This window comes from Colobus angolensis, unplaced genomic scaffold (genome assembly GCF_000951035.1).
Source record: "Colobus angolensis palliatus isolate OR3802 unplaced genomic scaffold, Cang.pa_1.0 Scaffold217, whole genome shotgun sequence".
NCBI lineage: Eukaryota > Metazoa > Chordata > Mammalia > Primates > Cercopithecidae > Colobus > Colobus angolensis.
The window spans coordinates 6,459,155-6,474,550 of NW_012115344.1; the positions used below are offsets into that span (position 1 = coordinate 6,459,155).

The 15,396-nt window shown below is 37.9% G+C and overlaps 1 protein-coding gene across 1 annotated transcript in view; it reads left to right on the forward strand.

Annotated features, from left to right (window-relative positions):
• ARHGEF38 (Rho guanine nucleotide exchange factor (GEF) 38) overlaps window positions 1–15,396 on the forward strand; it is a 127,007-nt gene that overhangs the window by 61,963 nt on the left and 49,648 nt on the right. Inside the window, exon 3 of the mRNA XM_011943260.1 lies at window positions 1,655–1,778. Coding sequence (XP_011798650.1) covers window positions 1,655–1,778 — 124 coding nt within the window. The remainder of the gene's footprint in view (window positions 1–1,654; window positions 1,779–15,396) is intronic.

Below are 15,396 nucleotides of genomic sequence, written 5' to 3' on the forward strand. Positions count from 1 at the left end.
TACAATCCCACCAACAGTGTAAAAGTGTTCCTATTTCTCCACATCCTCTCCAGCACCTGTTGTTTCCTGACTTTTTAATGATTGCCATTCTAATTCGTGTGAGATGGTATCTCATTGTGGTTTTGATTTGCATTGGTCATATGAATTTAATTACAAATGAGGCTGTGAGTTATCTTGAGGACAGGATGAATGATGGGAAAGTGAAAAATTTCCCAAGGTGGTTGAAAGATTTGTATACAGCAAGACCACATTGCATAAGAAATAACTGACATAGTCGCCATATTTTGGAAAGGTGCAATGTGAAGTCATGCTTCCATGTTCAATGATAGAATATCCTTACCAAAATAATATTGGTGTCCAAAATGGAGAACAGTAGATGGGACAATGTCAAAAAGGGATGGGATAAAAAGATGAGCAGGTTGCTTTCTTCCTTACCCCTTAAATAGACCCCACACACACCTAAAGAAACTGAGTCTGAAATAATGGAAAAAAAGCTGTAGTTGTTGACCTTCGTCTGCAGAATTCCTCCAGGTCTCCCTCTTATATCCCTTTTTCCTAATTCCCCTAATTTCTTGACACATTTTCTTTAATCGAATTCTCTGTCTCTTTCCTACCCCTAACTTTGCTGAGCTGGTTTTAAGCCCGCAACCTCTGCTTTTCACTTGTGCTACTCTTCCATGAGTTGATTATTGATGAATTAATTATCCACCTATGACCTCATTCACAATAAGTCATGAGTAAAAGGCACCTACTCCTGTTCCCTGATGTTGCCCAGTAGAGTTTGCACCAATGTGGCTGTGGCCTGACCAGTCACTATTTGATTATGAAAGGAGATCCAACTTAAACTCAAGGGAATGATGTCAAAAAAGATTCATCAGAATCAGAGCACATATCTCACCATACTTAGATAGCTGAGGATAGTTTTCCATCCCTCTACTAACCAATCACTACCTATGACACATTCTGGCTTCTTTTGTAATTCTTGGTACATAGAAGCTTCTCAGAAAATATTTGGTGAAAGGATGGATAAATGAATAAATAAATTATTACAAGCACTTGCTATAAGATCTAAGAATAATTACACTGGTTGTTAAGGGTGTGCATGAAATAACAAAATATAATGAATGCTTAATTAGTAGAATATATTTAATGATTTCCATTTACATTTATATCAAGCAAAAAAAAAAAAGGAACAAACAACCCAGCACATCTACTTGTCATCACTTTTCAAACATCTGTGGTTTAAAAACCAGCTTTGAAAATAGTTACTTGCCTCGGGTAAGGTCTGACTTCTGCTGTATAAGCAGTAAAATATTCTAAATCCTTACACACTACTACATACCCTCATAGAGGGCAGTTAACACCAATTAGGCTCAAATCTTCCCATTCTGGTTGTTATAGGAATATATAGATGTATGTTCAACACAAAACATGTTCAACGTTTTTTAAAAAGACAGAAGCAACAGATGCATCATCCCAATTTCTTGGGGTGGGGGGGAAGCAAACTGCACTCTAGAATTCCTATATAAGAATGTTAACAGAAATTGTTAATGGAGACAGCATGGGCTGGCATTTAAAATGCTTACTGTTTAGCAGGAGAAAACATCCTAAATACAGTGCTTCTCTATCAGCTCAATGTTTTTTGTTTCTTCAGATTGATAGGCTGGATGTGGATAGCTTGTTTAGCAACATTGAGTCCGTGCATCAGATATCAGCCAAGCTGCTGTCATTGTTGGAAGAGGCCACAACAGACGTGGAACCGGCCATGCAAGTAATTGGTATGTTTATTCTCTTCTCGAGTTCTACAATACAACAGGAAATAATTTTTTAATAACCTCCTTTTGCTTTGGCTTTTTGTTCCTGACTCACCATGCTTCCCAGGAGAGACATAAATGCTAAACCCATCTTTGGGCTCATTGTAATTATACAGACTCTGTATTTATTTTCAAATGGGTTTATATCCATTTGCGAAGTCCCTCAGTAGCACAAAACATACCATTTGCTTTTTAATTTCCAATCTTTCAATCTCTTTACTTTCCAGATGTTCTGTAATTTTTTAATGGCTAACACTTACTTGATCCTTAAAGAATTAATTATTTAAATATTCTAATAGCTTTACTGATTTTTCATCACAATGTTTTTTAGATCTTATGCCCATGAATCAATTTCTTTTTAGATTACAAATTTCTTACATGAGGAATGTAAAACTATTAAAAGAATGTAAGTTATTAAAAATTTACACAAGTTCTACTTTTTTTCATGCTTTCTTTTTTTCTATATTATTTACCTTCCAACTATGTTTTTACTCTCAATAAGATATATCTATTTTCTTACTCTGGTAAGATTTCAAAAGTAACAACAGAAAATATAATTTGGAAAGTATTGAGCCAAATTTGTATGCTCTCCATTTCTTGGGAATTTCCAAGGGAATAAGTGCTATGAATTCCATAAAGGCAGTTTGCACTTCAAGACATCATGCAAAGAGTGCCATGTAGACTAAGAGTTTTTTTAAATTATCGTTTCTCTATTTCATGCTTAATATAAAATAACACCTCATCACAAAAATACGAAAACAATTCAGGAGCACATAGAGTAATGGTAAAATTTCCTTTCATATATCCCTCCAATGCCACTGTCTTCCCCATAAGTAACCACTTGTTTGATGTAGATCCTTTCTTTGAGATACACACACATAGAATACACACAAACACCTTATGTCTTTACTGATTATGTCTTTGTTACCTTTTATTTGTTAGAGTTATAAAAGTGGCATGAAACTGGTCTTGTTTAATATTTATAGAGAACCAAAGTTTAATGAGCAAAGCTGGTCATAGAGATGAAATATAGTGAAAGAAATGACTGGGCAATAATAAGGCCCGCCCACTCAGAAAGATTTCTTCCACAGACAGGTTTAAATTCAGTTGTTCTTTGTGATGAAATGTCCCCAACAAATTGCAAAAATATTTCCTGAAAGAAGAACTCTACTCATTACCACACTAATTCATTAGTGTGAATTCCTTGAACATTCATTTATTAATTTAATCAATGAATAGTTACGAAGTAGCAGCATATTCACAGGGTTCGGTATTGTATGACATCGCTTGGTATCAAAAGGTGAAAGAGCTCATTTTTGTCCTTCAAAAACATTCAAACAAACAGCTTCTTGAATTGAAGGTATGGGTATAATACACCATCAAAGCAGTTTCTACACTACTGCAAACCTCAGAGGATAAAGAGAACATTTCTAGATGGGGACTCGAAGGATTCTTGAAGACGTTACTTGTGCTTAAAGTATAGGTTCTATTTGCCCACGTTGAGGAGAAGATTCTAAATGGAAATGACAGCATGAAAAACAAGTGCCAAACAAATGTCAAATACCAAGCGTGTTTAGGAAATGAAGAGTGATCAAGCTGGAGTGAAGGACTGATGTAAGCAAGAACTGAGAAATGAATCTGAAAGTGCAGAGTAGGGACTGGCAGCACTTGGAAATGAAGTTTGGAATTTACAGGTAATACAGAGCCATTAAAATATTGCTAGCAAGGGTGTGATGAGACACAAAAGATTCTGGAGAAAGAAAAATATGGTAGGTCTGAAGAGAATGCAGAGGAGGAACTGAGTCCTAGACTAGTAAATAGGTTATTATAAGAAATGTAGGCATTTGGTAATAAGCATTGAGAATAAGGAAGATGCAGTGAAAATTTTTAAAAAGGGGGTCATTTCAAGAGAAATGTAGAAGAAAGCATAAACAAGTGGTTGATTCATGTGCTGAAGTCAAAAACAATTCCAGATTTAAGGTGACCATGTATTGTGGTTTGTCTAGAGCATACTTATTTTAGTGTATTATGTAAACCTTCAGTCCAGTTTAGCATTTGTCATGAACTTTTCCTTTTCAAAAAATTATTATTGTTATTAGTTGCATCAGAAGAGGTTTTATAAGACCTTTACATCATATGTCAACTTCTGACACAATCTCTTTTAGTAGAGTGTAAGAGGCATGTGCAGTTAACATTTCTCACTGTAACACATGATAAACTCTGAAACATAGTCCATCTTTCCTATGCCAACCTTTTCTAGTCCCAAGGAAAGTTATATCTTTCTTTGAATTGCCACATGCAGGGAACTGGCTGATTAAATTATGCTATTTGGATATTAACAGCTAGAAACTGCTAACTCCTTCCTGTTCTGGTGGTGGTGGATGTGTTGGATGCTGCAGACCCTGCCATCTACTGGGTGTGGCAGCTAGTTGTGTCATGACCCATGCTGGGTGGCCCATGTCATGACCTATGAGAGGCATGAAGCCATCAGGATGCCAGACAATAGAGTTAATGGGACACATTGTTACATGTTATTACAGAATAGATGTAAATAAAATATGCATGGAAAACAGGGCCTGAGAAATCATGCTACAGAGTGTCTAGAGGCTTTTGCTATGGTAATTTAGTTACCTATTGCATGTTATAAATTGACAGCTCTTTTACAAATTTTTTGGTTATGTTTCATTCTGAAATAAACCTTTTCAGTAGCAAGAATTTAATATATTCATGTTTGTGTTAGTCTGTTGTGACACTGCTATAAAGAACTACCTGAGACTGGGTAATTTATGAAGAAAAGAGGTTTAATTCACTCACAGTTCTTCAGGCTTAACAGGAAGCAAGACTGGGAGGCCTCAGGAAACTTACAATCATGGCAGAAGACAAAGGGGAAGCAAGGGCCTTCTTCACACTGTGGCAGGTGTGGGGAGAGAGAGAGAGAGAGAGAGAGAGAGATCGCGCTAAGTGGGAAGTGCCATGCACTTTCAAACAACCAGATCTCATGAGAACTCACTCACTATCACAAGAACAGCAAGGGGAAAGTCCACCCCCATGATTCAATCACCTCCCCCCAGGCCCCTGCCCGCTCACATGGGGATTACAATTCAAGATGAGATTTGGGGGGAACACAGAGCCAGACCATATCAATGTTTTAGAAACATTTTGATTTTCTTTTTCTCAAGAAAGTTGCTGAGCCTATAACACACAAAATACCATCCACCAAAGGGTCCTCAATGCTATCATTGACCATAGACGATCAGAAGATAGAAATCTGCTGAAGCAGCAGCAACATCTATGTCAAAGCTTAGTCATTATTTTTAAAAGACTGTGCTCTAAGCAAGTGATGAAATGCTTGCAGCTGCTTAAGGTGTGTTTACGTATCACTCCATGCAGCATGACTTTTCATTTAGGTCAGACAACAGTTTTCCTAAATTAATTTCATTCGTTTTTAATTCTGAGTTTCCTTAGGCCTATGAGAAATATAAAACAATGGTTACTAATGAGTTGACACCATTAGCAAAGGATTACTGCAAACAGTTAAATGATGACAGTTTTATATCAGTGTGAGCAGATGAATCGAATAATAGTTCCAATAGCAGTTAAAATTTTAAAAATCCAATTCACAGAACCAAAGAAAAGCTTTTAGAAGTTTATCATGTCAATGGTGAATTGTCTGACATTATTATAAATGCAACTGTCACTTTAACTTAAAAATTAAGCATTGTGACGGCAAATGATAACATGAACACAAATATTAGTGGAGCACAGCATCATAGTAAAACAGTGATTTTATTAAAATAAAAATCTATAGAGCAGACGTGTACTTGAAAATGATTGGTGCATATGTGATGAAGCTGTGGAATTTATTAATTGAAGTAAAAACTAGTGAAAATTTGCATTTATTTTTATATACACAAAATTAGAGTGAATAACAATATCTGAAGAATAAAGTTGATATTGAATTAAAAATAGTCTTATGTATGACACTATACACTCTCTTTCCTGCTGGTCATCAATCAGTCTTTGGAAATGTTTGATTCTTTGAAGCACCACTTTACAAATCAAAAAGTGTCCTAACATGGCATTGGACTATTTTTGTAAACAAGGTCTCTGAAATTGAATTGCATTTTGTTAAAAATCTGTTGGAAGTCTTTAGTTAAGGTGTTCAACAAATGGAGAAAACAACTTCAGTTTTTAATCTTTACAAATAATAATTATTGAAAACAAAATTGCAAATAGGAAGACGTTGAAATGTATCCCTATGAAAATAAGGAATAAGTTAAAAAAAATAAGCAATGAGAGCTCATGTATAAAATATTTAATTTTGAAAGTCCATAATCATACTTTGGAAAATCTGACTTATGAAGAGAATCTGCCTTTGATGGAGCTCCTCTTTGGTACGATAAAGTAATATTCTTTCCCAGATTTCACAATCTCTACATTTAGGAAGATATTCCAAAATTACAAACAGAAACAACTTATTTGGTGAGTTTTATTTTGCAAAAAAAAAAAAAAGAGAGAGAATGAAAGAAAACAATTCAAATGGAAGTAAAAAGATAATGCCTTTGAAAATATTTCAGCTCAAATATTTACTTGTTTTAATATGTATAGATAATGAGAATTTTAAAAGTTTCTGTTTACCATAATTTTCTCTGAGCTCAATAGATATTTCCTTGTTTATAAAGTATTTTCTCAATTTTAAATATTATGGTTTACAAATTTCAGTATTAAATAAATATGCTGATATTGAATTATAACCCTCAGAAATATCAATTAATTCTTGCTGATATAAATAAATGTGGAGAAAGGACAGCTGTTCCTTACAGATTTTAATTAATAAATATAGAGAGAAAGAAGAACGGCTGGGCGCAGTGGCTCACGCCTGTAATACCAACACTTTGGGAGTCTGAGATGGGTGGATCACGAGGTCAGGAGTTCAAGACCAGCCTGACCAACATAGTGAAACCCTACTCTACTAAAAACATAAAAATTAGCAGAGTGGCACGCACCTGTAGTCCCAGCTACTCAGGATGCTGAGGCAGGAGAATCACTTGAACCCAGGAGGTGGAGCTTGCAGTGAGCCAAGATTGTGCCACTGCACTCCAGCCTGGATGAAAGAGCAAGACTCCGTCTCAAAAAAAAAAAGAAAAACGAAGAAAATGGAAAATCACATTCACATTACATAAACACCACAGTCAACTATTATTGATGTCATGTTTAGTGGGTGAAAGTTAGAGGAAAAATATTCTTTTCATATTCTCAAACTTTCTCCCCACGTAATTATTAACCTCAAAGGGAAAGATGGTAACTTTACACTGAGAAACTTAGCAGGGGCCACCTTTATCTAGAGATCTAGAGTTAATTTTCCTTCTCTGACAATCGTATTTTGATATGTAAGATGTTAATATTGGTGAAGCAGGGTAAAGAGTATTTGAAAAGTGTCTGCACTATTTTTTTCAACTTTTCTGTAAATCAAAAATTAGTTCAAAATAAAAAATTGAAAAACATGATTTACAGAGAAAACTCAATTGAAGATGTTCACACTTCCAGATTCACTAATCATAAAATTTCAACTTTGAGGAAAATTACAGAAAATTTTATTTTAAAAATTAGGACAATGAGGCCATATTTGAAAAAGCACCAGTTGGAGTCTCATTTTAATATCCTTACCCTTTGTATCTGGGTTGGCCTTGCAACTTGCTTTGATCAATGAAATGAGGCAAAATGATGTTCTACAATAGCATTATCACTTTTGCTTTCTGCTTGTGAAGGGAGAGGCCCAAACTGCCCAGCCATTCCAAGCAACACAGCCAAGGCCACAGGCTTAAGAGTAAGGTCCTTGTTGACTGGCCAGCTGGCCCACAGCCAGTCCACCAGCTGACGGGAAACATAGAAGTAAACCCCATCAATGCCAGTTAAACGCTGCCCAATTGTTGACCCATACAATTGTGAACAAATGAACAGTTACTGTCTTAAGCTTTTAAGTTTTGGAGTGATTCTTTTTTTCTTTCCTGTGGTAATTGCTAACTAATACAGATTAACAGATGAGATATTAATTTATTTCAACTCAAACGGTGAGGGAAAACTAGATTTGGAAGGTGGTTTTTGAGCTTGGACTTGAAAGATTTAGAAAGGTGGAGATTGGGTGCAGAAGGCTTTCTAAATGAGAAATAGGGTAAAGGCCTCAAAGCAAGAGTACAGGAAATTCTGAAAAAGGACAGCAGCAGCCCTATGTGACTGGTGCATAGTGCCGAGAAGGCCTCTCTGAGCCAAATGTTGTAGACACACCTATACGAGTTCGCTGGCAATTTCCATTACTAAACCTTTTACCAAAGCACTTATATTCCATAAGGTAAACTGATTGTTGGTGAGATGTTTCCAAAATTATGTTTATCACAAATGAAAAGCACAGGTGTCCCATTTCTTTGTCCTTAGATGGCACAAATGAGAGTTTGTGATTCACAGCTGTAGTGCCAAAGGGGGAATTTTCCTGATAGTTAGATAAACGAGGAAGAAAATTTTACTCAATAATTACATTGGGGTTTGGATAAGGTTTAAGTTTAAACACAGAGGCATATGCTTGCAGATCTGAGAGCTCTGAGGAAGTTGTCTGTACTGTCATGCCAAGATACAAAGTGGATTTTAAAATCTTGACTTAAGCACAGTGTCTAGATAGGAAATGGGTTTTCAATCTTTATACATGGGAGTATGAGATGTGGCTCTTGTTTCCATTTAGATGGCAGTGTAGAGTTTAAGAACACATGGGTTTTAATATCAGGTTGACTTGGGTTACATTTTGGCTTGTCCTGTTGTTAGATGTGTGATCTTATGCAAGTTACAAAACCTAATTGAACTTCAGTTTCTCATCTGGAAACTGGAGGCAATAATACCTATCCTATATGGTTTTTATGAAGATTTGACAAAATTATGTGTACAGAGATTTGGGGGACACCCAGATGCAACAGCTGAAAGATCGGAATGCAGATGTTGGAAGTAACAGGAAAGCTGTCCGCTTCAGAGAAAATGACAATGGGGAAATGGGGTTTTCAGGATCAGGGATACACCAATCCTCATAAGAAAGAGAAAAATCAGCAGTTAGCAGGTACCAGGCTGTGATATGGGAGATGGACTTCCAGTCTCCTGAGCAGGGTGAATATGGGTCCCAGTGCTGTTAGGACTTATTTCTTACAATAAAAATAAAATAACGGTGGCTTAGTAAAAAGTCTTACAGTTCTTATTTCTGAGGAGAATGGTAAGTTCTAGGACGCTATGCTAATGGAGCCTGCCAGTGGAAGTCAGTGGCTTAGCTGTGCCAGGAATATTGGAGAGTTGAGGTCAGATCTGAATGGACCTGTGAAGAGTCAAATATTGCACAAGATACACATAGAAATACATTTCTAAATCCCAGGAAGGAATGTGAGAGTCTGTGAGTTTCTGAACACTTTCCCAGCCTCCAGGAAGCTAAAATGAGAAGTACATAGAAAGAGTAACAGATCTTGAAGGTGCCCAATAGCCTGGAAAGAGCATGGCCTTTGAAGTGAAACTGATCTGTGTCTTAATCCTGGCTGTCATCACTAGTTTGATGGCTGTGAACAAGTCACTTGAGCCAGTGAGGATTGCGTTTGCCTGCCTGTAATAGAAACCTGGCCAAAAGGGTTTGACCAAAAAGGGGCTTATTTTTCTCATGTCACAAGAAATCCATAACTCACGAGTCCAGGACTAGTGCAACTACTTGCTGCTCCTTGAAGCTCTTCCCTTCACAATGCTCAGCATGTGGCTTTTGGCATCATCCCTTACATGGCTACTCCATTTCCAGGCATCACTTCCTAAAGGCAGTGAAGCAAAACCACCTCTTCAGAAGGCTTTTTTCATTTTGGGGGAATATAACCATTTCCCCAGTGACTTCTACATATATCGCATCCTATTTTGCACACATGTTATTTCATTTCACATACATACACAAACACACCTTTGCACACATGCTTGGCCATCTAAATACCAGAGATTTGGGGAAAGGTCAATATTTTTAACTGGGTGTGTTACCAGTCCAAATTCTATGCATTTGGAAGAAGGAAGAACAGATAAGTAAACAGCAATGGACTCCACATGCATTTGTTCATCTTTTCAATGGGGATAACAACACTTCTATGGCAGGAAAATATCAAACATTGGGCATAACCCCTCCAGAATGTATGCTCCATGAGGGAAGGAATTCTTTTCTGTTTTGTGACTGTTGCGTCACCAGCACCCAGAACAGTGTCTTTAATAACTATTTAATGAATGGATGAAATCAGAGATAATAGTAAGGGATAAGGGTGCAGTGCATTGGCTGGCACGCAGAAGGAACAGGAGATGATTGTTGTAACTGTCATCACTGAGTCTGTCTGTGGTCAATGTCACTGTCAAATGTCAATGTCAACAGTCAGTACCATTTCCGGAGGCTGCTAGGTAATATAGAGCAACTAGCTGCAGAAGAGGCAAGCTTTCTCAAGAGAGGTATTTACTAAAACAAGAAAAATGGGAAATCATGGATTGGTCTAAGACACAGTCTTCCTCAGTATTATCAATCTTACACTAAAAAAAGTGATTGTACCTTTTCCTGATCCAGCCAGCCAAAACCTTCACTTTCTCAGAGAACCAATGTTGCCTCAAGATGTCAGTTGTTAAAGAATCCCGGCCTAGAGTCAGTGTCTAGGAAGTCAACCAAGGTTCAGGAAGAGACCGTGAGCTAACATCAAAATATACAGCTGTATTCTTGAATGTTAGAGCTGGACTAATATTTAAAGAGCATCTATTCCATTAGTGAGACAAAAACAGTAAGGACTGATTTGCCCAATTTACATTATTAGTAAATCTGGACACAGTCAGAAGGGACTCTAGCTCTTCCAAATATAGGCCAGAGCTCTTTCCTCTCCCAACACTGACCCTCTCCAGAGCCCACTAGCATCCCCCAGTTTGTCCTGCTCAGCTGCTAGCCACTTCCCATGGCCAGATGTGCTGGGTGGATGCCACCTTAGCTTCAGAACGGCCCCTTCTTTGAGAGCCCCACCACAATTATGACATCGTCCTCCCTGGTACTGGACTCAGAGATGATCATGACAGGTCCCCATCCTCCACTCTGCTCCTTTCCTTTCTCTGTTTCTCTCTTTAGGGTCCAGCTCCCTTAATTGGTCCTACTTCCTCATCTCTCATTCCCTCGTAAACCCAATCCTCTAAAAATGCTATTACCACATCACCAGGGACCTCAGAATTGTCAAATCCAATGGACACATTTTTTTCTGAACTTATCTTACTCTAGTGCTTTTGAAAAAAATTTTACCAAAATATTCCTGATATCAAAAGAGAAATATCATAAGCACCAGGAAATGTGGAGTTATGACCTGAAGCTAGAGCCACAAGCATGAAATAACTTGGAAATCTCATTTTGTCATAAGAATTCATGTCAGTTTTCCAGTCTACTCTTCTAGGAAACCAGCGTTTTTTTCCTCAAATATCTTAATAAAATGGATACTCAAGGGATATACTTGTTTTAATCCCATGGCTGCATGTCTCACCTGCCACCTGTATTTGGGTTGAATATTATAACCCTAGCCAGGGTCTCTTGGGTATCCTCAGCAGCCAATTTTATCCCCTAACCTAGGTAGAAGCTAAATGAGACTGAAGGCGAGGGAGTGTGGCTTGTTTAAGCAGCATTTACTCTTTCAGTTTCTTTCTTCTCACTTCCTCTCCTTGTTTTATGCTCCTTGGAGAACAGAATGAGGCTAAGAAAGTAAGGGAGAAAGTATTCAGATGATCTGGCATTTGGGCTGGCGAATCTACTGCCTTGTTTAGTCATGGCAGCTGGGCTCCCATCCAAGGAGGATAAGCAGACCACGGGGAACAACCCTTGAACTCGAGGTGAAAGCTGCCAGGAAACATCTTTCACTGGAGATGGCATGTCATGGCACTTTCACTCAGCTGTGTGTGTCACTCAGGGAAATGACAGTCAGAGGCCTGTATTGTTGCACCCAGATCTCAGACCTTCTTTCCAGAGAGTGAGCCATCTCTACCCTCTCTCCATCCCACCCCCTTCTCTGTATTCTAAATACTCTGCCTTGACAACAAGTTTTGTTTAGAACCACAGATAACTTTCTTTCAGAATATACCTCAGGCCATAATTTATACTTGAGATTTTAACTAAAATGATTTTTGTAAACATCATCTTAGTTGGTTTTTAGAGTTGAACTTACTGCATAGTTTTTCTTGTTAATACAAGCAACATCCAACTTTAAATCCTCCATAACTAACAATTCATGTCATATTTTCATAGAATTTTTAAATGAAATGTAAAAATGGGTAGTATAGAGGGGGCCTTAACTCATCAGGATTTCTCCCAAAATATTTTCCTGTCAAAGAGAAAACAAAATAAAACACAGTGAGTTGATTAGAATTAAGTTCAGCTGGGAGAAAGAGAAAACAAAAACAAAACATTACAAGCATAATAAGACAGATGTTGATTTCTCTATGTGTAGAAGTTCGAAGGCATGTGTTCTGGAGCTGTATGGCAGCTCTGCTCCACAAGGTGCTCTGGGATGCAAGCTCCTTCCAGCTCACAGCTCCACTCACCAAGAGGTGGCCGTTATATTCATGGACAAAGTAAAGGTATTAATAGTATCCAAATCCTAGGTAGCAGATGGAGACAAGGATGAAGGCAGCGTAAAGGCTGAGTCATCTGCCTCTTGAGGAAAATTCCTGGATATTGTCATGGGACACTTTCATTTCTATCCCATTGTGGGCTTTAATTATATGGCCACACCAATTGGATGGGAGGATGGGAAATGCCATTTTGATTTGGGGCAGCCAAAACTTCTATTTCTTTGGAAGCCGATTATGACCATGGGGAGACAACTAGCAAAGCTCTGTCACCCAGAACCCCACCAACTTAGTCAATCTTGGCAGTATTTCTCACTGTTTTGTTCTTGTCCTTCCTCACGCTGATCCTTCTTTGTGGCTATGCCTTCTCAGGCTTCCCTGCAGTCTCTTTTTCTTCTCTACTGTCTGCCGTGTTGGTGTTTGCCAGCATCTGGTCCTCAGGTACTCTTTTCTTCTCACTCTGTGAACATTCTTGCATGACCACATAAATTCATGTCTTATACTACGCAATTTTTACAAACCTACATCTCTGTCCAAGATACTATTTTCTTAAATCCTAGATTCATATATCCAATTTCCTAAAGGGGTTCTCTGCTTGAATATACAATAAGAAACTCAAACTCAGTACATCTGAAATTAAACTCATCATCTTTCCCATTAAACTCTGTTATGCCATCAGTGTCTAGCCACATGGTCACTTAAACCACAATTCTGGAATATGCCTGGAATCATCTCTCACACATGTTCAATGTCCATTTTTCTCCCTTTCTTCTGCATCCTCCTTGCTTTCGCTTTGCTGTAGTTATGGCTAACATCTATTGAGCATTTGCATATGCCAGCTATTGATGCAAATATATTACATATTTTAACTCATTTAACCTGCAAACAACCCTACTATTATTATCTCCATTTTACAGATGAGGAAATTAAGGAACAGGTAAGTAATTTTCCCAACTGTCACACGTCGAGTAAATGGTAAAACCAGGATTTGAACCCAGGCAGTCGACTCTAGTGCACTCTCTCTTAACTGCAATAACTTTCTGTTTTAGTCCCTCATTGTCTATTTATTTTATTATTATAGAAGCCTTTCAATTTGTTTATCTTCTTCAATCTCACCAACTCTTCCCTGAAATTCCATCTTTCATACTAATAACTACCAGAATAGTTTTTCTAAAACACAATCTGGTCACTTGCCTAAAATCCATTGGTGCTTCCCCATCACTTTCAGGTGAAAGTTCCACCTCCTTAATGTGGCACAAGACTCTTCGTGATCTGGCCCCAGTCCACCTCGACAGTCCCTTCTGGAACTTCCTCGCAGACATGGTCCCATCCAGCCACACTAGATCATTCCAATTTTCTGAACAGACCTTACTCTGCATAACTATCTCCTTGCTTTTTGCACTCACTCAGAGGTCCTATTTCAAGAGTACACTGTTATGAGCATTGCTCAAAGCTCCCCAAGGGCTGAATAGGTGTCCCTCTGTACTTTATTTACTTTTCACATAGTATGATAAATGAAAGTTCAGTCTTCTCTCTCTCCCTTGGCATAATTTCCTTGAAGGAAGAGTTGGTTCTTTGTATCTACAATACCTACCAAAGTGTTTGGTGCATGATGGTCATCCAGTAATTTTCAAAAAAGGATGAACTGAGGAACACAACTGCTTCTTCCCTTTTATGGCAGTTTCCTAAACAAAACCCGGGAGAAGGAGATCTCTTGAAAATCACTGACTTTACCCTTGTTTACTTACCTGCAGGGGAAATTCATCTTGGAGCAGGATTACAATTCTACAGAGGCCAACTGGTTTGGTATGGCACATGTCAGGGCTGCACGTGAGGGTATGGAAATAGAAAGAGGAGCGTATGTTTATTCACATCAGTAATGGGAACAAATTGAAACACAGGAGTCATGATATCCAGACATAATATCAATATTTGGGGAAGTTATTTTTAAAGAAGATAACTAAGGAGATTTAAAAGGGTGCATTTTTTTTTCTCCTTTGCATGGCAATTGCTTTTTGGGGATGCCAATGCAGAAATTCTTGGGTTGTAGAATTTTTAAAAAGAAGAACACACTAGTTTTATTTATTTTATAGGATTCTGGAGCCTTTGTGACAGGCAACCACAAGTGAAATTACCTTCAATGGTCTTGGCTTAGTCTCTTCTCTGCTCCTAATCATCCCCTCAAACCCACATACATTAGACAGAGCAGTTGTCCTTCACCACTAAAGAAACGCAGTCGAGAGTTATGTTACCGTGGAAACAGAATCACTTTTTGCTGCAAGACACACTGCTTCATCTGCACTATTATGAAGCAGAATACATTGGTAGGGCTGGGAGGGAAATAAAATATTCTGCCTGCCAGTGTTGTAGTTGGCCTTTGGGTGAATAAGTGACTTTCAATTAGAGTACTTAAATATCTTTTAACTTTAATAATTATTATTAGAGCCTCAACAGAATTTTACTTGGAAAAGAGAGGAAAAAAATATTCTTCTGTTAAAGGAAGAGCTATAAATTCTTTCAAACTAGACCACTCCTGTTAAAGAAAATTCAAGAGAATTTGCAATTAATGGGTTCATTGTGTATGAAGACAAGTGTTTTAGTTCTTGTTTTTTGACTTTCTGATTTGATCACCTTGTGGATCTGTGAGATTGTCCTTACCTCTTTCCTTCTTTTGGCCTCTGCTTTTAGCTTCTTTATAGTGAGCACACTTATTTACAACTTCATCTTGTGTTGGGCTGTGTGTATGCGGGTCCACTGTTGTCGACTTGCTGCTGAGTGTCCAGCTAAGTATGTGATCTAAGCCTGTCACCAGTCCCACTTCTAAGCCCTCCCAGCCAAAGCCCCTAGTTCCCATTTGCTACCTAGTTCTACTACTGTGAGGCTCCCTTCACCTTATGCCCAACCCTAAATTCAGGCACCGTCCTATTTTGTTTTATTTCCTCTACTTGATATT